This window comes from Grus americana, chromosome 5 (assembly GCF_028858705.1).
Source record: "Grus americana isolate bGruAme1 chromosome 5, bGruAme1.mat, whole genome shotgun sequence".
NCBI classification, from domain to species: domain Eukaryota; kingdom Metazoa; phylum Chordata; class Aves; order Gruiformes; family Gruidae; genus Grus; species Grus americana.
In genome coordinates this window covers 59,911,227-59,935,731 of record NC_072856.1, presented here as the reverse complement: position 1 = coordinate 59,935,731, position 24,505 = coordinate 59,911,227, and the positions used below count along the sequence as shown (strand labels likewise).

Sequence of the window (24,505 nt, the reverse complement as noted above, 5' to 3'; positions counted from 1 at the left end):
GGGAAGGGAAGAGGACTAAACTTCTCCCTCTCCTCTCTAGCTCTGAAGTAGATCATTGCTTTTATATGGTATGACTAGCCTTGAACAGCATGTCCTCTCCTCATTCCTGTGTACCAACCCATAATCTCATTACGCTCCCAACTCCAGCCATCCTGTCACCGCTCCCCCTCTGCTTCTCTGGAATTTTAATTTCCAGCTTTGTTAGAATGGGAAGCCTGAGGAAGAGTTTCTGCACGTGGCCTACTCCTCCTGGCGTCCTCAGGCTGCTCTCTATGACACTGAAGCAGCCAGAGTCAGCCCCGTCTGCAGTCAGCCCTGTCTACAGGAGGATTAAGACATATTATACAAACCTGTTTGAAAAATAAAAAAGTTAAAAGATGCTAGATTTGTTTGGTTTGTTTTTTAAAGCCCAGATGGTTCCTTGTCTCAAGGAAAACTCCATACGAGGGTTGTACAAGCAAACTCAAGGGAGATAGTGATGTTTCAAACAATTACTTTGGACAAAATAAAGCAGTACTAGTAGATTGCCCATACTATAAACTATGTTTTTTCAAAATGAAACAATCCTTCAATACTGACACCATCATCTTGGATAAATGATGCTACCCTAACTGGGTAATCAACTGAAACAAATAAAAATAGAGTCTATCACACCATGAGTTTTTAAATCAGAAATCCCCGCTGATGTCAACGGGGCATTCTACTGAAAAGATAATGGGACCCAATATGGGTCAAGGGAAGTACTTAATAACGTTCTCATTTTTCTACTATAGACAAGGAATCACAAAACAGTTCATTCAAATCCAAGAGAGAAATAGCATGCAATTTGCAGCTTGATTTCATTATTGATCAGTCAGTAAACGAAATTTATTTATACCCTATTAGATGCAGTTCATAAAAACCCAAGAAAGAAGATTCTCCTCAATTTACTGCAACAATCAACTGAGCGCATTTCTGTTGATTTCAGATACACCATATTTGACAGAACGCAGTGTTACAACAGTGGCAGACTCTCTACCTGAGAGAAGTCTTATGGACCAGTACAGCATTTTACTGGCCTCCTCAGTTTGTACCTGGCTGCTACAAACATAGCACTTTGATCCTGAAACTTTAAGTAACTCCCACGCATAAGGTGGAAGGGATAAGTTCATTTTTCCAAACTGCAGAACGTCTCTCTCTAGTAGTAGAAACCATTCAGAATGGCATGCTGCATGGCACAGGGCTAGATCTCCTACTGCCACTAACGGCACCTGGCAAAAGAATTCAGGAACCCCCCCCATTCCTGTTTTTTTGTAATAATGGAGATTGTCACCAAGTCCTACTCATTTTTAATAAACCTACCCTATCCAAAAGCAGCTCACATAACATGTTAGATTTTTTAAAACTGTCCTTTAGTACATTTTTTGGCAACTCCTCACTTGGCTAGACTCCAAACGTGTCTCTCTCCTCCCCTCTCCAAAGAAAGGGTATCATTTATCCAAGAACAGACATCAATGTGTTAATAACTTTGCAAACGGGTACTGAAATCTTCATGCTGTTTTTCCACTCCTTAAATACACACACAGAAATTATAGGGAGCATGAGTAAGTTTTGGGAAAAAAAAATTCACACAGCACATACTCTAGGTCTGCTGTTTTCAGTGTGCTTGCAGTTTAGACGGGTCCTAAATATCCAGTAAAACATCTTACACAATGACATGCATCAAATAGGGAATCTGTTGAAGCTGCAAGTACTTTGCAATGACTCTTTTGCCTGATTTCGGAGACCAGCATGGTCATTAATGAGATTAAACTCTTTGTTCTTTCAGTCCTCACTCCCTCATTTTTATCTTCAGAGCAAGCATTTTCATGACACAGGGGCAACATTCCCTCTGGTTAGTCTGGATCTTTAGTCAAAGTCAGTCTCGCTTACATCTATATTCAATAGATAAATGCAGTTGAGTCACAAATTCTCAGTCTTACTAATATTTAAACAGTTTCAGAGCAGATAAAGTGGAGTCAGGCTACAGGGCTTTCAAAGATATTTGAGTTTAAAAACACCATTTCAACTACATAGGCACAGATTCTTTTCAGCTACAGTTCTATTGCATGTGGCATAAATTACAAGGCTTAAGAGATGATGTTGCTTACTTGTAATATCAACCTCAGCATTTGCAAGTGGAGGCAGGTTAGGTGAGGAAAAGGCATTGAAACTCCCAGCATCCACCTTAGTCACCCTATTTCCCCTGTACAGTTTATTATAAAAATACAGGCACACCTGCAAGACAAGTAAAGAAACAGGTCTATGAATAAGCCAGTAATTAAAAGATTCAGTAGATAAATACTGTAGTCCATCCTTTATAAAGTGTTTTCTAAATCTTTAAAGCAACTCAGAGGCTAGTAGATGTTTACAACTCTTACCCTTTCAAAAAGAGTTGGCACATCTGTCACACATTGGTTTAAGAATCTAAGAACAAAACAAGTTAAGAGCTAACTAGTTTCGTAATCCTCTCATGAGGCATAGTCTAGGAGACAGCAAATTTGCCTGAGTCCACTTCAGAGATAGAGGAAAGAAACAGTGTGGACTTTTTCATAAGTTCATCAGTTACATCTAAATTCAGAGTCCAAAACCGTAACAAAAGGCCTGGTGAAAATGAAGATAACTTTCAAAAGAGTTACCACACATAAATTAGGTTTCTTCTCAAGTCCCTTAAAGTTTGTCAATTGGAATTTGAAGGAAAAGAGATACCTTAAGGTTGTTATTAATTATGAAGGTCTTGGCCAGTCAGCTATTGCTGTTGTCTTACAAGAACTGGCTTTGGGAGTATGGCAGAAGTGAAACGAGGTGTAGCCTGACCAGTTTTCTTTCTAATTTTTGGACTGCACAGCACCAACATCTTTAAAGGCAGGGTGCTGAGACCATGGAGGTACTTCTATGTCCATTAGGTATATCATCCTTGACACTTCAGTCTTCAGGAACTACAGCTAGAAGACACTCCTATCAGTTCCAGAGAAACTTCAGAACTTCAAAATAATTTTCAGTTAAAAAAATTACTTACAAGTATTACAGATCCCACATATTTTCAAGGGAACCTCTGATTTCAAGTCTGCTGCAAGCTACATTTCAAACTTGATAGTCTTTATAGATTGTATATGGGCAAAATGGGATATGACTCCTGAGAAAATGGCACATGGTTTGCCATGCAAACGCCTGTTACCTCAGCAGAATCCATTTATCTTCCTGTTTAAGTGCAATTCCTTACTGCCTACCGGATATTTTGAATATGTAAGTATGTGTCCTGGCTAGAGGGAGAAAAGCAGCTTCTGAGACGGTCTTCACAGGCATACAGACCTCAGGAATCACGAACTGCCCAGCAAAGAGTAGTGCCCCCAGAAGGTTGGCTCGGCCGTCATTCTGCAACTCGTATATGGGCACCTGAAGAGCAGAGACTGAAATTACACCCTGTCCCTTATGCAAAGCCTACACAGCAGAAAAAAGAGTCCAACTTATGCAATACAAATACATGAATAATTTATGTAACAATGATTTATGACAAATAAAGTTTCCTTCTTCATCCAAACTATTTTAGACTGCACCAGATGGCAGGGTTTCCCTCTGTGCTTAACAGACTTTTATAATTTAAGGGCTTGAAAGCTAATATAGAGATGATTTCAGTGTGATTAAGCAGACTGAAAGACTGATTCAGGAAAAATATAAAAAATAGAAAGCAGGCATAGTTAAAGTGACAGAGCATGGGAGAAGTGATTGTACAGAGAAAAAGCAACAGCTTCAGATCGTACAAAACTGCCGCTGCAGGCTTCACAACAGCTCTCTTGCACCATCTTTCCTCATAGTATAGAAAAACTGAGCCAGCAGGTTATTACTGACAGAAAAGGACAAGATTAAAACCAGAAATTTGGTCTGCTGAGTGATGACTTCTCATGCCTTTTCAGATTGCCTCTTTACTAACAGAGAGTCAGAGCTCCCTTCAGCAATTGAAAAAAAAATACAATCACATGCTCCATTGCTAGATCATATGTCAGGCAGATCTCCAAGCAATAAAGTCAGAAAGAAAGTAAAACCTTGAATATGATGTATCACAACTAGACTGCCCCATGTCAAGACAGCAAGTGGGAGCCTACTCCTTCCTAGACTTTCGTATTTTGACTTCAAATAGACCACATGTGAAAGGGAAGTTATGAGATGGGGGAAGGGACTTTTACAGTGCGATGTTTCATCTCTCTTTTGTGATTAGAGCTGTATTTTACGCTCAAGCAAGCTATTCTAGTAAGACAACCCCTCCCCCCCTCAGACAATATGCAAAGGCCTGATCTCTGGCTAAGAGAATGAAAATTAATAAATGTGGTCTTTAGAGGAAAGGAAACAGACCATGTTAGAGGCTTTGTGGAACCGAAATGATCAAAAATGCATCTAATGCTTAAAGGTTATTAAAAAAATGATAAAAAATGCAAAAATGAGTAACATAAGACAGGATAACAACTAGTAAAGTAAAAAGTAATAAGCTTCAGGGCTTTAAAAGAAAAAAAGACAGCTCACAACCAGCAGCCACCTGAGGCTGGAAAGATGCTTCTCTTATAAACCGATTAATACACAATGGCCAATGACAGGCTCTTATATCTTTCTCTGAAGCATCTGGCCCCAGCCATAATGAACTACTGGTCTGATTTGGTACAGAGTTGTAAAGTCATTAATGATAAAATTATGGGGCAGATCCTCAGCTGGTGAGCCCGTCAATTCTCACTAATTTCTATCAGTGATGCGACCATTCGCCCTGGCCAGAGGCCTGCCCTGCACTACTAAACTATACAGTGATAATCAGGATAATACCTAGTTTTGCATATAAAAATAAAAAAATGAGGCTTCCCACTTCAACTTCAAATTAAGTCCATTACCTGAGATCCTGTCAGAACAACAGTTTTACCCAGGTTCTCACACATGAAGGATAAGGCTGAAGCTGTATAGGCCATGGTATCAGTGCCGTGAAGGATCACAAAACCATCGTACTTTTCATAGTGCTCCTGGAGATGGAGATACAGTTTTCACATTGTTAGAGCAATGCACTGGCATCAGCAAGTACATATTGAACTACTTTAACTGATGCAAGCAACAGCATAATACTTTAAAGGGTACTACACGCATAATTTCTCCTAAAGTTATCCTGTTTTCAGTTTAAATACAATTAAGGGTTAATAGGACACTAAGCACTAGAGCCAGTAATTCTAATTATGGAACAGTCAAAGAGATTCTTCTATGTATACATATTAATGCAGCATTTTTATACCAGAAGACTGCTAATTAAGAAAAGCTTAGCAATGGCTTTAAACAGGAATGTTAACATATGCAAATTAGTCGTATAGTCTGATTTCTTGTTCCCGCTTTTACTTTAGGGATTACACCATTTACAGGAACAGATTAGGCAAACCAAGGCCATCATAACATATAGAAAAACCAGTTCATTTAATCCGGGTGGCAGACAGGCAAATTGCCAGTGTAAGAGTGCCCTCTTCTGTCGAGAAGTCTTCTTTTCTGTAGCAGTATGTGACTTCTGCTGCAGAAAGAGGTGAGGAGGCTTCCTGTTGTTCGTTACTGCATGTACACTTGCTGGTTTTTGAGAAGTCCTGTAGACTATCAGGCACTGACAGATGCAAGAAGGAATTTATAACAACTTTCATCTACATACAATTCTACATAGGAGGGGTTTTTTAATGCAAAGCCATGAATTGCACAGCTCATCCTGTTGGAATAAAGCCATCTGCTGGCTTTTGGAGGAAAAAGGAATTGGTTCCTCTATTTTAAGAGTGATGCACACAGTAAACACTGTAGTGAGAGACACTGATGTCTGTGATGTAATTTGGTAACACAGGAAAGATTACATAGAAGTCTAATTAGATATATGAAGTGCCAGCATGGGGAAGAAAGGGGGGTTTGCCATAGAATTAAACGAGATTTCTTTTTAGTTACACTTCTTATGCTACAGTAGGCACACACGCTTGGCATCTCCTGATAATAAGATCACCTCCAACCTCACCTGCAGATTTCTACTTGTCCTTTTGCTATTTCGTCACTGATACTCGTGCCTACATGTTGCTACCTATTGGAAGTTTCAGGGGATTTCTGTTTATTTCTAATAAGTTAGCCAGCAGAAGAACAGCCAGTATTGCAAGATCTTTCTGTAGGCCAAACTATAGCGTGATGCAAAAAGCACAATGCAGTTATTCACCAATGCAGTAACAAGATAAGTTTCAAGAAGCACTAAGATCACAGAAATAGTCACTTGTCCTCTAACTCAATCAGTATGCTCATGAATATTTTAAGCCTTATGAACGTTATTAGATGCAGAAGAACATAGCTTAGTTTAAGCTTCATAACATAAAAGATCAGGCTGGCAATTAAGGAGAAATCCCACAGAAACATCTTAGAATGCTTCAGTCTGGAAAGTCATCAGCATGTTACAGCTGTGCGAAGTACATGTCCAGGATGAACACAAAGTCGCAATGTCTGTACATAAGCCAGACGGTGAAAGATTTTTGGTTTTTTCCCTTCTCAACACTTTTTACTTGGATATTTGTACATAGAGAGAAGCCGCATTCTGTGCACGAGAAAGAAGTACTTTTTTAGCTCAGGAGCTGTGATAAAACTAATGTGCCGTTAAGGAAGAAAGGTAAGTTCTCTCCTGTTCAGCATGGCATTGAATTCTTTGTGTTACTCTACTCTTGACCCTGGGCTTTTCTGAGCTCTTCCCCTGCTCCATCCTAGAGGCTCTCCACCTATATACCAGCTCTGTCTCTTCTCTGCCCTGGCAAGATGCATTTCATAGGAGGAGCATCATCCCTAGTTTGGTGGTTTCAGGACTGGAGGACCTAAAGGTGAAAGACTGTTACGTGAATCTTCAGCATTATTCCCTGCATTATTATACTGCTCGCATGCATTGCTACAGCTTGGTCGAAGAAGGAAATTTGCACTATAAAGCCCACTATCGCAGAGCAAGCAGGAGTGGAAGAGCAATATTTTGCTAGGCCCATGGTTATTTATTTCTAACAGCTATGTATGAATTCCTGGTGTGAAATACTTTAAATGTTTCACATTTCTACTTTCTTAAAAGCACACAGCTAAGTTCAGACATAGGGACCAGAGCAGAGAAATGCTGATTTTTAATCTAGAGAAGGATGTAATGAATTTACCTATATATGCAGAAATATCTAGGGCTTTAAACATTTCCCAGTGTGGGAAAGCTAACCACGATAGCATTTTTTTCTACTGGCTGCAAAGCCAAAGCTAGTCAAGTCTGTCTGGGTCCAGAGTATGAAAGGTAAAAAGATATGAAAGTATTTTCTATGCCAACAGCCAACTATAAAGCTACGTGAATACTCGAATGGTGTGTAACTAAGCAACCGTCAGTTACGTCACCTACACCTAAGGATTTTATTCAACATTTTTGGACAGCAAATTTAAGTCAACATTTTAGAACACATCAACCTACATATTACATACCTTATTCAATCATAGCTGCAATTTTTCTGTTTATTTTCTTGTACAGAATTATGACATGGTTTATCATTGGAAGAACTGTGTAACTTCAGTGAGTTTGCAATATTTTCAAAAGGAAAAAAATTCGGCAAGCCTTGCAAGCACAGTACCTGTTACTTTGCAAGTAACTAAGCAAGGTACATAACATTTACATTTTAAATAAACAAATATATATGTATAGCACTAATGAATTGTTTTATCTTGCTACATATACTAGATATACTGCTGGTTTTGTTTAAGCAACAAATGAATTCTTATCCCACATGACAGTACCTCAAGTTTCTTTGCAATTTTGGCCCAGTCCTCTGGCGTCATGTTGGAAGAATCAAGCAGTGGTGAGAGCTCCAGGATTGTGTAAAAAATTCTTTTGTTTTGCTTAGAGACACTACAAAGAAAGAGAATTGGAAAAAGAAAAATCTTAAGAGCTAGTATCAGCTCATCACTTCTGATTTTTTGTCTAAATCACCCTCTTCCGCCCCATCCCCCAAGTCTATGGCAAAAAAAAGGTCTTAAATTTGGAACATTTTGTTCCAAGTTTAGAAGTTCATGGCTTGATGTCGTTTAAAGCACAAATCCCTAAATTTAATTTAATAATAAATATAATTTGGGAGGGGGAGAGGGGCTGGCAAAACTAAAGACAGCAAAGAACCCAGACTTTGTTTAAGTTTGGAGCTGAGTTTCCGACAAAAGTCAATTCCAATGCTTAAGGTTTAAAAATGTTTCATAAGCTATTGAGAGGAATCTATAAAGCTCCCAAGGTTTATAGGGGGTCAACAGAAGAGCTGCAGCAACTTTTTGATCCTTTGATAAATATAAATAGACACCCCATAAATAGATACTCTTTCCTGACACAAAGGGTAACTTCTCTTAAGAGGCTTATGACTGGGATTCATTTTTGTGGCCTTTAGAAGATCCACTCTTCTCAGTTTCTCTGACCTCAAATTTCAGAAAAACCTCTCTTGGTTAGTTAAGATCTTCAAGTAAACTGTTGCCTTTGACAGGATCAACAACAGGCCTAATAGGCTGGGACTGGGGTTTTACAAAGTTAGCCTATTAGGCCTGTTGTCACCTTGTTATGAAAATTTGCTATATGGTATTCACTGTCTGTTGTTATGATGTGGAGTTTAAGAATGTGGTAATAGCAAAGATCTTAAAATACTGGCACAGGTTGACAACAGAGGCCCCAGGACTATAAACAACTCACTGGCAATCAATTATTGCCCACTGAATGAGTGCGACCTTGAGAGCTGGGAAAAGACTGCTCTACGTACAATAAAAACAAGACAAAGCAACTATGCAAGAGGAAAAAACCAAAACCGAAACAAAACCAAAAACGAACAGTCAAGCAATAGGATAAAGTACCTGTGGGGCTGAGGAACGTAACACCTTCAAACATCACACAGTGTGTAGCCCAGCAGATGGAGAGCAAAGATTACAAAGTGTCTAGAAACTCAAACATCTTATAAAATACATGATCCCAAATTTGGAGGGGACATATCAAACGTGACAATGGCTATGGAATCACAGTGGGCTTGGCCTAACTCTAAGCACGCTGTCTGCTCTCCTTGCTTCCCAGGACCATGGGTCTCCCTTTCTCCACCTGCTTATCTCAAGAAACCTGACTCTTCAAAGACCTTTGATTTGCCAGCCAAACGGACTGCATGCATATTTAGCAATGCAGTGGCCAACAAGCAGCTAACAAAGAACTGCTAGCGGGCCATCTCTGCCTTTCCTACTCGCTCTTCCAAGCAGAGCCATCCGGGAGCATGTTTAACAGGATCATCTTCAGAGCATTCTCAATGCTTTTCCACTGCCTGAGGATGATGGAAAGTTCCCTGCCAGCTGTAGCTGTGATAGATACTATGACATTTACACTGGAAGAGAGTCAAAGGCTACAGAAAAGACCAGGGTACTGCATGGATGCATAAAAGTACCCAAAATAAAGTGCTTAGAGCACAGAAAAGTTGATTACCTTCCCTCAGCATTCGTAATAGTGTTCTGTTACTACTTGCTGTTCTTGTATATATTTATAATAATATAAAATATGCAAAACCAAGAGTCAACTGTCAATTCATCAGCTAACAAAATCTGCAGACCGACTCCTCTTATGAGGCCTGTAAGACAGTTGTGTACAGCAGAGAGAGCGTTTAAACAATGTGTAGTTTTCCTTCATAACCAACTGACATACTGTACCTAAGAAGTTAGACTTCATATGAAAAATTACCTTGTTGGATATCACATGTACACATGCTAAGAGTAACTTTGGGAGTCAGCTGAAAATCTGTGAAAAGAAAGCTCCCCTGAGGATGTGCTGTTTAAATAAAACACGACATACCGACACCAGAGACCAGCTTCATCTACAGCTTTTGATGCCTCTAAAAAGAGATCATATCGTTCCTCTTACTTCGAGGTTATCACACAGATATACAAAGTTCACAAAATACTCCTATTTTCTCCCCTCAGAAACTTACAATATTTCTCAACTGCCTAGTTAAAATATCACTCAGCTAGCACAAAAGAGAAAATGGCAAATTGCCATGACTAACCTCCAGAAAGAGCACTCAGCAGTGCCAGAAAAACAAGACAAGATTGTTTTTTTAAACCTCAGTTTTTTATGTGAATGATTGTTTTAAGCTTTTCTGTTCTTCATGGAAAAGATGTGCCAGGAGAAGCATATTTAGGACTCAAAGGGATATATTAATGTAGTTTTGTTATATTTCGAATCCCTTAAAGTGTTTAAAAATCATTCAGTTACAAGCACAATATCGTAACAGAGCTCCATTTTTCTTAGCATAACCATCGTATGTAACACAAATTGTATGTTCACATCAATACTACTCCACTGGGAAGTCCATTTCTTTTCCCTTTACCCTTTTTCCTGCCATCTGCCTTTTAAGTGGTTACTTTTAAAAGCTTTACACACAGACCTCACTACAGAATAGAAAGAAATTAATAAACCTTACATTTTCTTTGCAGGTCCTGTTTTTCTCCTTAAAGATTAAAGAATATCCGTTTATAATCTTCCAGCAAAACAGCTATAGTCCCATTTATTTTTGAATGACTGTGTAAAATCATCCTTTGTGCAAAGTTAACATGTTTACAGGGGTACAGTCATTCATCACAGCTGGGGAATATCTCAAATTAGCATACTGCCCTCTAAATAAAACCTATAAGCTTATTAATCATTGCCCAACAGTTAAGAAGCAATCCAGATTAATTATAAACCCATCACTTATTATCATAATGTTGCATAAATTTGGGAAAGACAATCAGCTTTTAGGATATTTTAAAAACAGGAGCCTGCAGAATTAAAGCACAGGGCCTATTCATGGATGCATTAATTAGATGTTACTTTTTCAGACATATGCTGAAGATAATTCACACAGAGCTGTATATACAGTTTTCTTAGTTTCTATAGAATATTTGTATGTTTGCACAGTAGCAAAATAATATCCAAAACAAGAAAAAAAAAAAGGCAGGACTAAACTGCCCAGAATGGTTGCTTGTTGCCTAATTTAAAAGTTATTTCTCAAGCAGTTGTAAGACACTTCATTGCAAATATATCAAAACAGACATTCTCTATCATGCCAGACATGGTAGGCTTTTTCCTTTTAAGTCAATATAAGCATTTTTGCTAATCTCATAATGGATTCTTCACATTAAATGTTTGGAGATGTAACTATCCAAAAATTAACAAGATACTTCCTAGCCTTTCCTCTCCCCAAGGAAAATATACTTACGGGAGCACCAGTGTGTTATCTGGAAATTCATGGGAGAAGTTCAGTTTTGTTTCCTGGGCATATGCCTCGTCATGCAGCATCGGCATCGTTTTCAAGCTGCTTACTAATTTATTGGCCTCAGGGGCAAGTCCTATAATAATAATAAAGGAAGTCAATAAAGGAGTGGGGATGGAAGGAAGTGAGTAAGGAGGGAAGAAGTCAAGTTACACAGCTGTTTGCCCATCCTTCCAAATTAAAGTTCAATGGTCTACTGCCAGTTTAAGAACATGAAAACAGAATATAACCAATAAATCTCCGTGCAGTTATTCTTTTCTTGACTTGATATAAATCATTCCTTTATTTAAGAGAAATAATATTACAAATCTCCTCCATATCAAATATTTATGTTTTACCTATTTTTGTTACTTGTGTGCAAATACTGATCAGCAGTAGGGGCAGGAAGCCAATTTTTGCAACTGTAGCAAAAAGCTACCATTCTCTTTTACGTTTGCCATAGCTATTCTCTATCTAGTGGCAGAAGATTTACAAAACACTGAGTATTACTTTGTACTATAAATTTGCAATATTTTTACCTATGCCTACAGCATGGCTTTAAACTGAAGGAGGGGAGATTTAGATTAGGAAGAAATTCTTTACTGTGAGGCTGGTGAGGCACTGGAACAGGTTGCCCAGAGAAGTTGTGGATGCCCCCTCCCTGGAAGTGTTCAAGGCCAGGTTGGCTTTGGGCAACCTGGTCTAGTGGAGGGTGTCCCTGCCCATGGCAGGGGGGGTGGAACTAGATGATCTTGAAGGTCCCTCCCAACCCAAACCATTCTATGATTCTATGAAACAGCAAGGTACTAGTAGGTCTATGCTGGAAAGATGCATGTTATGTCTCACTGTCAACAGCAACAGCGTTTCCATAGAGAAAAAAAAATAAGAGAGACAGCTAAAACAAACCCCACAGTAGGTATCGAGCATTGACAGATATAGACAAAGATATATATATATATATATATATACACAAAGATAGAGAAACCTCAGCTTCCAAGAAGTCTTAAATGCTAAGTGCTCTAATCACTCTCTCTTGAATAGCAGGGTTTTTTTCAACAGCAGGTTTAGGACTGAACATCCCAACTGAGAAGAGGTAGAGAAAGTGCATAAGCTGCTGAATAGAAAAAGTCAAAAGTGTGGATGCATCTTAACCTCTGTTCACCCTCTCCTTGCCTGTGATATTGTCTTTCTTTTTGTGGCAGGGGCCCTAAAACAGTTGGGGCTTAAACTAGCCTAAGTACATTTAGTGTGTGCTGGTTCCTTAAGAACTCCCTAATCTCCCTCCTGGCTTGCCTTAAATGAAGTAGCAGGCCCCTTCATAGCCAACTTTCTCACAGGATGGCAACAGCATTTGAGTGGATTTGTTTGGATTCCTGCCGGAATACTTTGTTTTACAAAATATACTTAACGTGCTTTGAAGCTTTGGATGTTTCATTTATTCAGCTATAATCCCTGCTTTTCCTATTAAGGATGTTCCTAGCTTTGTCACAAATGGCCACTTCTGCTGCACTTTGGCATAGAGTCATTTTGGCTCTGAAATGCAGCCCAGTTTCACATGTTTTCTGATTATTCTTCTGTTTGTCCAATGTTCATCTTCCTCTGAATATTTACAATGGATTACTCTATTTGCCCTAGGAACTGGAGACCTCATACACATTAATATTCTTAAATCCCTTCTCTATAAATGGCAGTTCCTCATCTCTCCTCTTAATCACAGATCTGTCAGGATTTTTCTATAATTGCTTGCACTGAATTTAAACCTTTTTTTTTAAGACATTCTGCAGATGTATCTAAGATGACCCACTTACAACCAATGCACTCCCCTAAATGCATCCACATTTAGCAGTGTGTTTTCTGCTTCACAGCTTCAAGAAGCAAACACGGGGGGATCTCAAGTGCAACTGTTTTAAGAACATTTCTACTTTATTATGCACAGAAAACATCTTTTGTGAGCCAAGCTTGTTAACCAAGTATTTGAAGCAACTCCACCCCTGCAGAGAAGAGGCAGGCTGTGCAACTTGTCCAAATAGTTCTCACCAACTTCTGGCTGTTCCTTCTTTAGCTGGCCAACCTCAGCATCACAAAGTGGATGGACAAAGGCAGAACAGCAAACAAGTAACTGTGGCAGAGAACAAGTGTGGTTCTGTCTCATCTACAGTTGACAAGACTGCTTTTCGCGCTGGTGCTATAGATAACATAATTATAGGAACTTGCCAATCAAGATATTCTACAGCCTGTGCTTGAGCAGAGAACAGGAAGCTGAAAAAAGTCTGATGCAGCTGTGTCAGTGGGGCTCTGCACCCAAGAAACCACAGGGCTGGGGAGAAAGACCATACTGTACATGAGCATGCTCAAGTCATCATCCCAATCCTAACAAACTCTCCATGCTGAGGAATACAAAGGACTTTGCTAAACCAGTTTTACCTATAGGAATATCAATACAAATGGCACATGCATCTATGGTGCCAGATCCCAAAAGCAATGACTACATTTTGCAAAGGCAAAGAAGCAGAAAGTGTTCTCCAAAATATTCATTTCTGCAGCTGTAGTACTTGGGGTTTTCAGAAGTGAGGTGCATAGGCAGTCTACTATGTCTAGAAAAGGCATAATTAACTAAGTTACCCAGGCAGACACTATTTCAAGATAAGTAATCTTTCTGAGGGGATTTAGCTTAGTTCTACTTCTATTTGTTTGGTGTTTTTTTTCTTGGTATTTCAGATAAAAGCTAGGAAAGAGATCCAGCCCACAAGCCTGAGGAGAAGATCTTGCTGAAGGTACCAGCCAGGAGGAACATGAGCACAAACTTGATGCAAAGATTACTATCAGAGTAACCTCACTAAGGAGTGCAGTAAGATTGTCTTTCTGAAATGAGCTACTGATAAGCCAAAAGAGGCTGTTGTAGGAGGAAACAAGTAGGAGGAAGTAGAAGAAATAAATTTTAAAAATGCACTGAAATGGCTTATTTGACAGCAAAAACATGAATACTGAGTGAGCCTGCAACTGAGTCTGGTTATCACCCAACTCACACAAACAGAAACAGACTATCCATCCTCTAAAAAAGACTCCTGCACAGGTAACCTGTAGGCATGCAGAAAGTCCAACAGGTCCAGGACATGCTGGAATTGCCACCCATGCACAGGTCAACTGCAGAACCTCTGCAGGAAGTTTACAATCAGATCTCACAATAAACAATCAATCCATACACGCGCAATGAGCCCAGGTACTGCGATTCTATCAGTCTTGTACATTGGGGGCAGTTCTGCACAGGAACATATCCCTTGCAGAAAACATTAGGCCTATTGAAACTATCAGATTTTAAAAGTGAAACCATCTTCTCCAGCAACTGGAAAGGCCATAGAAAAGTTTATAAGCCTAGAACTTTAAGCAGTTGCTGCTAGGAAAAGTTTCATGCAGCTCAAGGAAGCTACTTCTGTTCACCTTGATTGAAATAAAACACTTTGCAATTCTAGGTATGGTTGTAAACAGGCACTTTCTATCCATTGATTAATAAAAAGAAATGAGCATCAACTGTTCTTTTTTTCTCCTCTGAAGCATGCTGCCTTTCCCATGCCCTTTCACCAGCTTCTGTCTGAACACTAAAGACTGCCAAATATTCTGAAAGAGGAACTCTGGTTGCTCTGCTGCTAGATCTGTGTATGAAAAGCAGGTTGAAACCTCCAGCGGGATGTAGCATGTCAGCATCATTGGATCATAACTGTTAGATTATGTGCACATGCTTTAATGATTGACACTTGTTAAGCAAGAGAAAAAAAGGCTTAAAAGATGAAAAGAGGTTATGGAGTTTATTTATAAAAGAATAAGACGTGATTTTAATTTATTTGCTTAAAAAAGGTGTTTAGGAAGCTGAGACAATAGAAGTAGGAAACTATTTTAGTATAAACAACACAGAGAGAGGAAAGCCACCACATGTCATTTGACATATAGACTCTTTTATTTTTTACAACTTTGATAGATTAAATACAAAGATGATAGCCATAAAAAAAACACAAAATGGAACAACCCCTTAAAACATCTTCCCAACAACAATAAGGATCAGCCAGCCACTGTCTTCTAAGAAGGAGGGATATGTATTAGAAAAAACCCAAAAACTAGTGTAGGAAGCTCTGAAGTGAAGCCCCAAATGTTTTAATCCTACAAATAAGTAGCCAAGATAGTATTTCAGGCAGGGGCTTGAAGTTCTGTAGTAGGGAACACAAGCATCCATGCTTCTGAACATAGACAGACACAGGCTGTGGAAGCCCTGGGATGCTCCACTGCCTCCCAAGCAAAGGAGGAGGGAAACTGAACAGATGTTCAAAACTGGACTGCTTCCCCCTCTCCCCCTGCCCCATACATTACCCTCTTTCCCTTTATACCAACACTAGTAAACACATAGCCCTGCACAGAGTCAGACCTGGCTGAAATCGGTTCTTTTCCCTGGACACATTAGTTGGCTGATGCTTCTGGCATCCCTTGAGAGCTGTGCCTACTGAGTGAAGGTCTAATGGTGCTTAGATGCCACTCCAACCAGCTTCTGGATTGGGGGACTGGGGGGTGTTAAGTGAGTTTAGGCACCTACCTGCTGACGTTTAGGGGCATCTGAAAACACAGAGCATATACCTGTAGGTAACTAAGAAGCTTTCAGGTAAAATGCAGGCAGTATACTGAGACATCTCAGAGTTTAATTTTGGATTTAAACATTTTTCAGCTGGTGGAAGGGGGTTTGGCATGTCTAGCCCTCTCATCAACGTAAGTCCCACCCTCCCTTGCTAAGGTAAAGCAGAAATCTTCAGTGATTCCTTGCAGGAAGTGAAGAGCTAGTAGGAGAACAGTAGAAGCCTGCCCAGAGGCAGGTGAGCACAGATGCTGCATCTGATCTCACTCATTATGATACTTGGTAGCATGTATGCTGCCACACTTGCATCAGCTGCACCTGTCAGGTCACCACTTGAAAATCCTTGACGTGGCTGCCACCACCACCTCCAACAGCCCACACTCTTCCCAGCAGGAACGTGAGGCACACGCTCTCCAGGCAGCCTGGGATGGTGGCTCTTTTGGGGCTAAAAAAAGGCTGCGTGACTGGTACAATTAAGCTGGTTTCATTTTCAGTGTGCAAAGTAGGCAAGAAAGGACTCAAGTTTCAGGAAACACGTTGTCCTCTGCCAAAAATCTGCTCTAACTAGCTGTGAAGGTGACTTGTCAGAAGGATGCCTATCAGCTAAGCTACCAAAATAGCCAGCTGGTAGGAACAGAGGATCACAGAAAGGCATGCATCCTTCTGGCATTGCTCACACGAGTTACGAGAAACCCGGGGATGCTGAACCATGAACAACGCCAGGGACAGCAGTCACAAAGCAAGGCTGTTGGCTAAGTAGGCTGCAGCCTCAGGCTCTGCTCACCAAGCGGTGCATCCCGCAGCGCATCCCCCAGCCCAGCGCCCCGCCAGCACCCCACACCAGGCCAGTTCACAGCGTACCCCGAGGGGGAGTCCGCCTCCCCCGCCCCACTCCCCCCTCTGCCCGTGCCCCCCTCACCCTTGACGTCCTGCACCATGCCGATGGTGCCGCCCGTGTTGATGACCAGCACCCGCGCCTCGGCCTTAGAGCCGCCGGCGGAGGCCGGGGGGCAGCCGGGACGCTCCTGGGGGCGGGTACCGGCCAGGGCTCTGCCCAGAGAGCGCACCTCCGCAGGGTGATGTCCCGCCGCTGCCGCCTCCATCCCGCTCCTTGAGGAACCGCTACCTCCCACCAGCCGGGCGAAAGGGGAGTTATAGGGCGGCTGCGGGGCCGCCCCTTCCCGCCCCGCCGGCCGGGCAGGCAGCGGGGTGGGGCCTGCCCGGGCTGTGGCCCTGCCCCCAGAGGCGGGGAGAGCCACGATGCCCGCCCTCTGGAGCGACCCGCGAGGAGGCGGTGGCGGGAACTCGAGGGCTGCGGGCAGCCGTGAGGTACAGCCGGGGGGCGGCGGTGGGGCCCCTCGCCCCGGGAGAGGTGAGGGAGAGGAGAGAGGTCGGGCCGGGCCGGGCCGGGCCGAGCCCCGGCACCGCCGCCAGCGTGCGGCACCACCCCTTGTACTTTGCGCTGCTGCGGCCGCAGGGAAGCGCCAGCCCCGGGGGGGAAACGTCAAGGTCCTTCATGCTTGAAGGTGAAGCAAAGAGCAGCGGCGCGTTTTAGGCCCGGAGAGGGGAAGGGGGTAAACAGGGCTCGGGGTCACCCCTGGCGAGAAGACCTGCGTCATCCCTTCTTTTTTCCAGAAAGCTTTCGGGGAAGAAGGCGGGAACTTCCTTTACTTACCTGGCCTCTGAGGTGACTGTTCCTACCAAGCGTCTCCAGAAGCGGGCAGCGTGGTGTGGGCAGCCACCCCTGCCCTCCATTTCAGCTTCCTAATCTGGACCCTCGGTTTTCATCCGAGTTTTCTCGCGACAGGAAAGAGCTTCCACCCTCAGGCTGCGCATGGAGCCCTGGGCCAAATGGGGGCAGTCTGGTACAATACTGCCTGCTAACAACTGCAATACAGAAAATAGCGGTTGTGCTGCAAAGGTCTCCTTGGGCAAAGATGAGACCTGTGGAATAAATAACAGCAACCTGCAAAACCACAACCTATCCAGACTGATCTCTTGGTTAAATCAAGCATCCATATACAGTCCTATCATGTAGACTGTATGGTAGTATTGGCCCACAAACTCCTTTATTTGAACTCTCCTGTTCCTTTGAGGAAATTCACCCTCAATGATTGGTATTTCCTGGAAACCTGTGACCACAGAATGCTTCTTGATACAGCTGGATCCAACATGCAACTGGGAAAGATAGCTACTGTTTCTCTACAGTCTTGCCAAAAGTGCTCAAGAAAAAACAAGTTAACAGTCAACAGAGATACCCAGTTGTGCATATGACAATACCATCTCTATCCATGTAGCTGGGATGTCTGAAAAAGAAATGAGAATAAAGAGGAAGGGGAAGCTTACTACTTGAACCTCAGAAGCTCTGAATATTTGTTAGTTTTATCCTGATGATCATCTCTGCTGTCATTGGCTGTATCTGCAAAAAAGCTGATTATCTCCATGACCTGAATAACCACAATCCTGAAACGGACTTTTTCCATGCAGTAGGGATACTTTAAGAGTCTTTGCTGGTACAGAGAAGAACATAGAGGAAACAGGTGTAGGAAACAGTGACAAGGTATACACATCTATCTCATTTCAGTGTCCCATGAAAAACGGCAGCTGTATTATTGCCCTTAGCCCTGGTGATGGTAATGCTGTAGTAGAATTGCTAGTGTCATCAAAATAGATGGAATAATGCTGAAATTTATAAGGCTATGGAAAAGCGATGTCTTCTGGTCTTACAGTACCAGCAGTTCCTCCAGTCCTTAGTACCTGCAAAGCTGAACTGGTAAGAAAAGAGCTGTTATTTGTAATACATATCATAACAGAAAGAGTGGTGAATTACGAGTTTAGGGAACAGAAGACTCATCTCCATCCTATTCTAGATTGTAGGCTTAACTGAGCTCCAGTTTATATTTCACCTGTTTGTTTCCAACAATGTTCTAGGTATTTCTCAAATTTTCCTCTGTCTTGTAACAGTCTTCCTAACCTTTCAGACATACAAGCCCTTCTTCAACTCAAATGCTTCAAAATAGAAGCATTAAACTTCAAAACTAAATACAAATTTAGGGTTTAGTGTCTAGGTAAAAATATTTGATACATCTGGATTAGAGGGCAATTTTGCTGGTAAAGGAAGTGGGGAGGTGTCATGAAAAAGGTGGCATTATAGGTATTTTACAGAAAAAGCTAGAGACGTGTACCTTATAGACTCTGGAACTCACAGAGGTTAATTGTGGGGAGGAGGGCAGATTAAGCTCTGGCATAAACCAAATTACCTGTACTAAGCACTGTATTGGTGTCTAGCTCAGATACTGGTTTTACTTCCTAGACTCATGTTTGGAAGGTATATGGTAGTTTCTTTTGAGGATCAGGTGTGAGATCAAGTATAAGGAGGCTGAAGTTGGTTTCAAGGAAATCCGGTAAGTCTGTTTTCATGAGATTTGTTATTACTGGCCAACTATAAAGCAGAATTAGCAAAGTAACTGGCTAAAAACCAATGAGCCAGTTACTGAGGACAGTAACTGCTGAGAAGCACAGTCTGCACGAGATGAGAACGAGCTGCCGAGCAAGTACCTTGACATGAAACATGTAGCTTAAGTGCCTGAGTTACTCAGTAAGCCAAAGGAAGAACAGAACATGCTTCCTGTATGAAAGTGGCAGGGATTTGTGGCTCCAGGTCATATGACCTTAATTTGTACCCTGTGCTGCAACTTTTAAATAAAATTTAACTCAATTTCAAGGTAAAAATATATATTATGGGATGGTCCAAGCAATTTCTTCTGCTTCCAATTTCTATGACTTACTGTTCCAACAGAAACAAATTTTATGCACTCCCTCCAAGTTGTCAATCTCTCTCTTATACTGGGTGGCCCAAAACTTGGCACAGAATTCCAGATATGGCCTCGCAAGTGCCAAGTAGAGGGGAGTAATCATTCCTCTTGATCTGCTGTCTGTAAATGTCTTGCTAATGCAGCCCAGTCTGTTAAGCTTTCTGTTAGCTTTCTGCTAGCCTTCATCGCTGCAAGGGCCCTTTGCCAATTCATGCTTGACTTGTCCATAGGACACCCAAACCCTTTTTGCACAGCTGCTACTTAAGTTTTCAGTCTCCATCCTGTACTGATTTATGCAGTTACTCCGTCTCAGGTGCAGGATTGTGCATTTGGCTTTGCTGAATTTTATGATGCGCCTGTTAGCCCATTCCTCCAGCCTGTTGAGGTCCTGCCTTGCATTTCAAGTTGGACCATTACTCTGCTTTTAGTTTGTCCTTAAAGATCAGCCAGCTCTCCTGGACTCCTTTGCAATTCAGGACGGCCTCCCAAGATATCTTGCCTACTAGAAGGAGCCAAGTCTGCTCCCCTAAAGTCTGAGCCTGTAGTCTGCTCCATCTCTTTCTCACTTCCATAACATGAAGGCCTGTTTGTGAAACACGTCCTGTTTGCCTTGTACCCAGATATACCACAGAACTGCTTGATTCAAAGTAAGAAATATTTTGTAATGCCTGTTTGCTTTCCTTAGTTGCAAGAAGACCAAGAACTGAAGATAGCAGCGATTGTAGCCAACAACTCAGCATCAGAATCATAGTATCATATATCTAATAAAGCTTGACTAATGTTTGATTAATGCTTAATTTTTAGTTAGTAACAGATGGATTACTTTGTGGCTGCAGCATAAATCAATGCTTGTTTATTTGAGACTCACCTGCTGTCTCAGAAAAATCCCCATCATGGTAGTCCCTGCTTCCCCAGTAAAAACAGCTGCACCCTTTCCTTGAGCATCCTAAGCACTTCTATCTCGGACACCGCAGCCAAGGCTGCTCTTGATTGTCATTCCCTGACCAGGTCCCTCTTGTTTGTGAGTAGCAGATCCAGGAGAGCACCTCCTGTATTCAGCCTGTCCAGCACCTTTGTAAAAAAAATTGTCCTCGATGTCCATAAGATCTCTTGGATTGCTTGTCCCTCCTCCACATTGCCCTCTCAGATGTTGGGGTTGTAGAGTCCCTCATGAGAACCAGGACCCGCAATCAAGAGACTACTTTTCCCAAGTTGAAGGGGGCTTCACCCACCTCCTCTCCTTGATGAGGTGGCCTGGAGTAGGCACCAATCATGATGTTGCCATTGCAGCCCTCACTGTGATCTTGACTAGGAAGCTCTAAAAAAGCCTCTAAACCTTAATCCATAGCACTCGGTGCATCCCTTTACATAGACACAAAACCAGCCCCAGCCCTCTTCATTGCCTTGGTGAAAGAGCCTGTATCTATGCATCACAATATTTCCTTCACATGAACTCTCTTATTATGTCTTTAATTCCCATATCATCACAATTCTTCAACTGCACACAGACATCAAGTTTGTCCTGTTGGTTTCCCAAGCTGTGTGCGTTAGTATACAGGCACTTGAGGCAGGCCCTTGGTTGTCCAACTTCCTTGGGTGGGAGAGAACCATCCCTGTTGCTCTGTTCAGTGTACGCTTCCACCCACTGATGGACCTAGCTTTAAGTCTCCCTCAATAATTTTGCAAGCCCATTGACAAAGATGTTGCTGCCTCTCTGTCATGTGAAACCCATGCCTGGTAGTCCTTGTTCCCCAAAGATGGCTTTCTAGCTGTAGAAACCTGAGTCCTGCCAACAACACCTGCCATACAGCTGGGTGTTAATCTGCAGAACATGTCTGCCCCTGCCCAGGTCTTTCTCTTTGCCCAGGAAGAAAAAGGAAAATGTCACCTGGGCTCCCATCACTATTGCTGCTCGTAAGAAACAGAAAGCAATTTGAGATGATTGTTTTACTTAGACAATAATAAAAAAAAAGGGCTTAATGCAATGCACAATGTCTGTAAGTGTAAACTGGGGGCTCAGTTTATGGTCATACTGAAACTGAATTTTAGGAAGTGATAAGTCAGTGAAGATTAACACAACTGCAAATAGATGGCTTTATGATGCTATATTTTTCAGTATACAGAGCTCTTTAGAAACCAGTTCACATGAAACATATATTTCCCAGATGTTTTATGTGTTTAAATGAGTACGTTCCACCAATACATTCCAAGTCATGTCTCTCATAGAGCTCTCAATGGACTTTAGCATGAACAATTTACAAGACCATAATTATCAGGATATCTGAAATTTAGCTTGTGCATAAGTGACAGGAAGCAAGAGTATCACAGAATGGTTTGTGTTGGAAGGGGCCTCAAAGACCATCTAGTTCCAACCCCCCTGCCATGGGCAGGGATACCTTCCACTAGACCAGGTTGCCCAAAGCCCCATCCAACCTGGCCTTGAACACTTCCAGGGAGGGGGCATCCACAGCTTCTCTGGGCAACCTGTTCCAGTGCCTCACCAGCCTCACAGTGAAGAGTGGTGCTATCATAAGATAATTGCCTTTTTCACTGGATAGGAATCCACAGAATTCGTAATAATTCAGAAAAACGGTTTTATAAAAGGGGTCAACAGCATCTATCTCATGAAAAGGACTAGTCATTTATCTGGATTGGTTTAGGTGAAAGAAGTACCTGGTAGTCTTAGTCACTGTTGGTATTCCTCTCTTCCTCTTTTTCTTCATTTTACAGCTGAGCTTTCCTCTCAGCTCTCTCTCCCTAGTTAGTCACATTTTGTCCCTTAAGTCATGGTTCTTTTGGGAGTAGTGCTTGATGAAGCAGGTTTTGGACCTCCCACTTTACCCCAGTCTCTTTGTTTATTTACATCCCACATCACTTCATGTGCAGCTGTCCAGATGGCCGAACACTGAACGGTAATCAAAATCAATGAGGGTTAAAAAATAATCCTGGGGAAAAAAGGTTGAAGGGCAGAGTGTTTTCAACCTAGGCAAATTTTCTGATCCAGCTTAGTACAAAGGCCCACTAATTGTTATATTGGACAATGAAAAGTGACAAGAATAGAGATGGAAGCGAAAGGCTGAGCATGGAAAGGTCTTATCAACTCCTATGCTAAGCGAGATGCCCGCAGAACTGTGGCCTCAATCCCAAATGCTAGGAGGAACCTAACTGGGAAAAAAGAAAGGGAAAAGGAAGGTATTTCTGGAAGGTAGGAATACATTTTTTCCTTCTCCCTCATACAGTATAATAGAATAAAGCTGTTCCCCCTCACCTTGATATAGACATTTATCAAGACACAAAATCTTGTAATTTTTCAATATTCACTCACCTGTGTCAGTGCAGAAAAGAAACTGCACAGCTCGGAGTTTCCTGCCAAGTAGGAAACCGTAGGCTATTGAACAAAAAAAAAGCCATGTCTGAAGGCAGAAATGAGCTACCTAGTAACTAGCTGCTGTTGTTTAACTGTGTGTATTGACACATCCACTGCAAAACAAACATTTTGATTCTGCTGCAGGAAACCATTTTTTTCAGAAGAATGAAAAATGTGCAGCTAATTCTTATTATGTGTTATAGTCCCAAAGAAACACATTCCATTTATTTCTAACACAGATCTCAAAGCAGTTTTAATTGTTGTATTCTTCCCTTTGCAGTGCTACTCAGAGTAAAAAAAATCATGAAGGCCACATGAAAGGAATCATTAGTGTTAAACTCTACAGAAAGATCATTGTAGGTTCTGTGGGACCCCTTCCAGAAAGAACTTATGACTTTCTGGTGAATATGCTTTTGCCTGTCCAGTAGACGATCGCATCTAAACCAAAAGGAACCATAAAATTGGCAATAGTAAGTTTTATATCTCATGTAATGTTGTCTTTCATATCTCTGATCAGAGACCCAATTCAAAAAATGTAAAGCTCTGACTTAGAAGGGAAGAAGAAAATGTACCTTCATTTTAACAAAACAAAGTTCACTTTGAGTAGGATTACTGGAGTTGGTCAGAATTTCAAAACCTTGTTTTATAGAATAATCAGCTTTTGAAAACATGTATGGCAAAAAAACAGGGTGAGGGGTTTTTTCTCTTTTTAAAAAATATTCAGTATGTTTATTTACAGTTGTCTTTTCCATATAAAAATATATTTCATTTAAAAAAATCAAAACTGTATGCCGTTAACTGCATACACCTGATAATCACTTCTTACATTGGAATACAGAATTCTGAATGACATCATTGCTAGATTACAGAAGTGATCTTAGGTAACTTGCAAAATGATCTCCAGGAATGAGTCATTGCACAAACACATGGGTGGAGGACAGAAGACCAAGTGTCAGAAGACCAATTCCATAGAAACTGTCTAGAGAATACACAGAAATAGCACTTAAATAGAAAAAGAAACATAATGGGGTGGCTCAGAGAGTTGCAACGCATGCATTTCCCTGAACTGATATTACTGGCAACAGAATATTACCTAAGAGGGTAGAGAACTCAGGCTTAGAATTCTCATTTCCAAGGTGAACTTATTCCAGCATTTCTCATAGCTCAACAAAAGGCCTGGCTGTGCATTTTAGAACATAAGCCTGGACAAAACAAAAGTATCTCTAAAAACTCAGTTGGCAAGGCTACATCTAAGTAAGAGATTTTCTTGCAAGCAGAGAAGAATGATGGCCTTGGATGACTTCATGGACATGAGTTCCGGCTTTGTTACGAGTTTGAAGCAGGGAGTTTTGGAGTCAGAATAGCAAAGTGGTATTTAGTATAGGAAGGTGGTATTTAATGTTCTGTA

At 41.4% G+C, this 24,505-nt stretch overlaps 1 protein-coding gene and 1 long non-coding RNA gene across 4 annotated transcripts in view; one reads left to right on the top strand and one right to left on the bottom strand.

The window, feature by feature from the left end:
- The window catches only part of ASPG (asparaginase), a 48,781-nt gene extending 31,052 nt beyond the window's left edge, over window positions 1-17,729 (bottom strand). Inside the window, exons 1-6 of one of the 3 annotated variants that reach the window (XM_054827434.1) lie at window positions 17,591-17,729; window positions 11,268-11,397; window positions 7,801-7,912; window positions 4,893-5,018; window positions 3,331-3,414; window positions 2,130-2,256 (exon numbers count right to left, since the gene is read on the bottom strand). In XM_054827434.1, coding sequence (XP_054683409.1) covers window positions 2,130-2,256; window positions 3,331-3,414; window positions 4,893-5,018; window positions 7,801-7,912; window positions 11,268-11,353 — 535 coding nt within the window. In that variant the 5' untranslated portion in view covers window positions 11,354-11,397; window positions 17,591-17,729. Of the gene's footprint in view, window positions 1-2,129; window positions 2,257-3,330; window positions 3,415-4,892; window positions 5,019-7,800; window positions 7,913-11,267; window positions 11,398-16,834; window positions 17,120-17,590 lie in introns of those variants that run through there. The other 2 variants (XM_054827432.1, XM_054827433.1) reach the window with 2 other exon arrangements.
- On the top strand, window positions 17,095-20,516 carry LOC129207071 (uncharacterized). The gene is made up of 2 exons (XR_008577365.1): window positions 17,095-17,244; window positions 17,551-20,516. It is a non-coding gene; the product is annotated as an uncharacterized LOC129207071 (long non-coding RNA).
- Window positions 20,517-24,505: the final 3,989 nt, after the last annotated feature.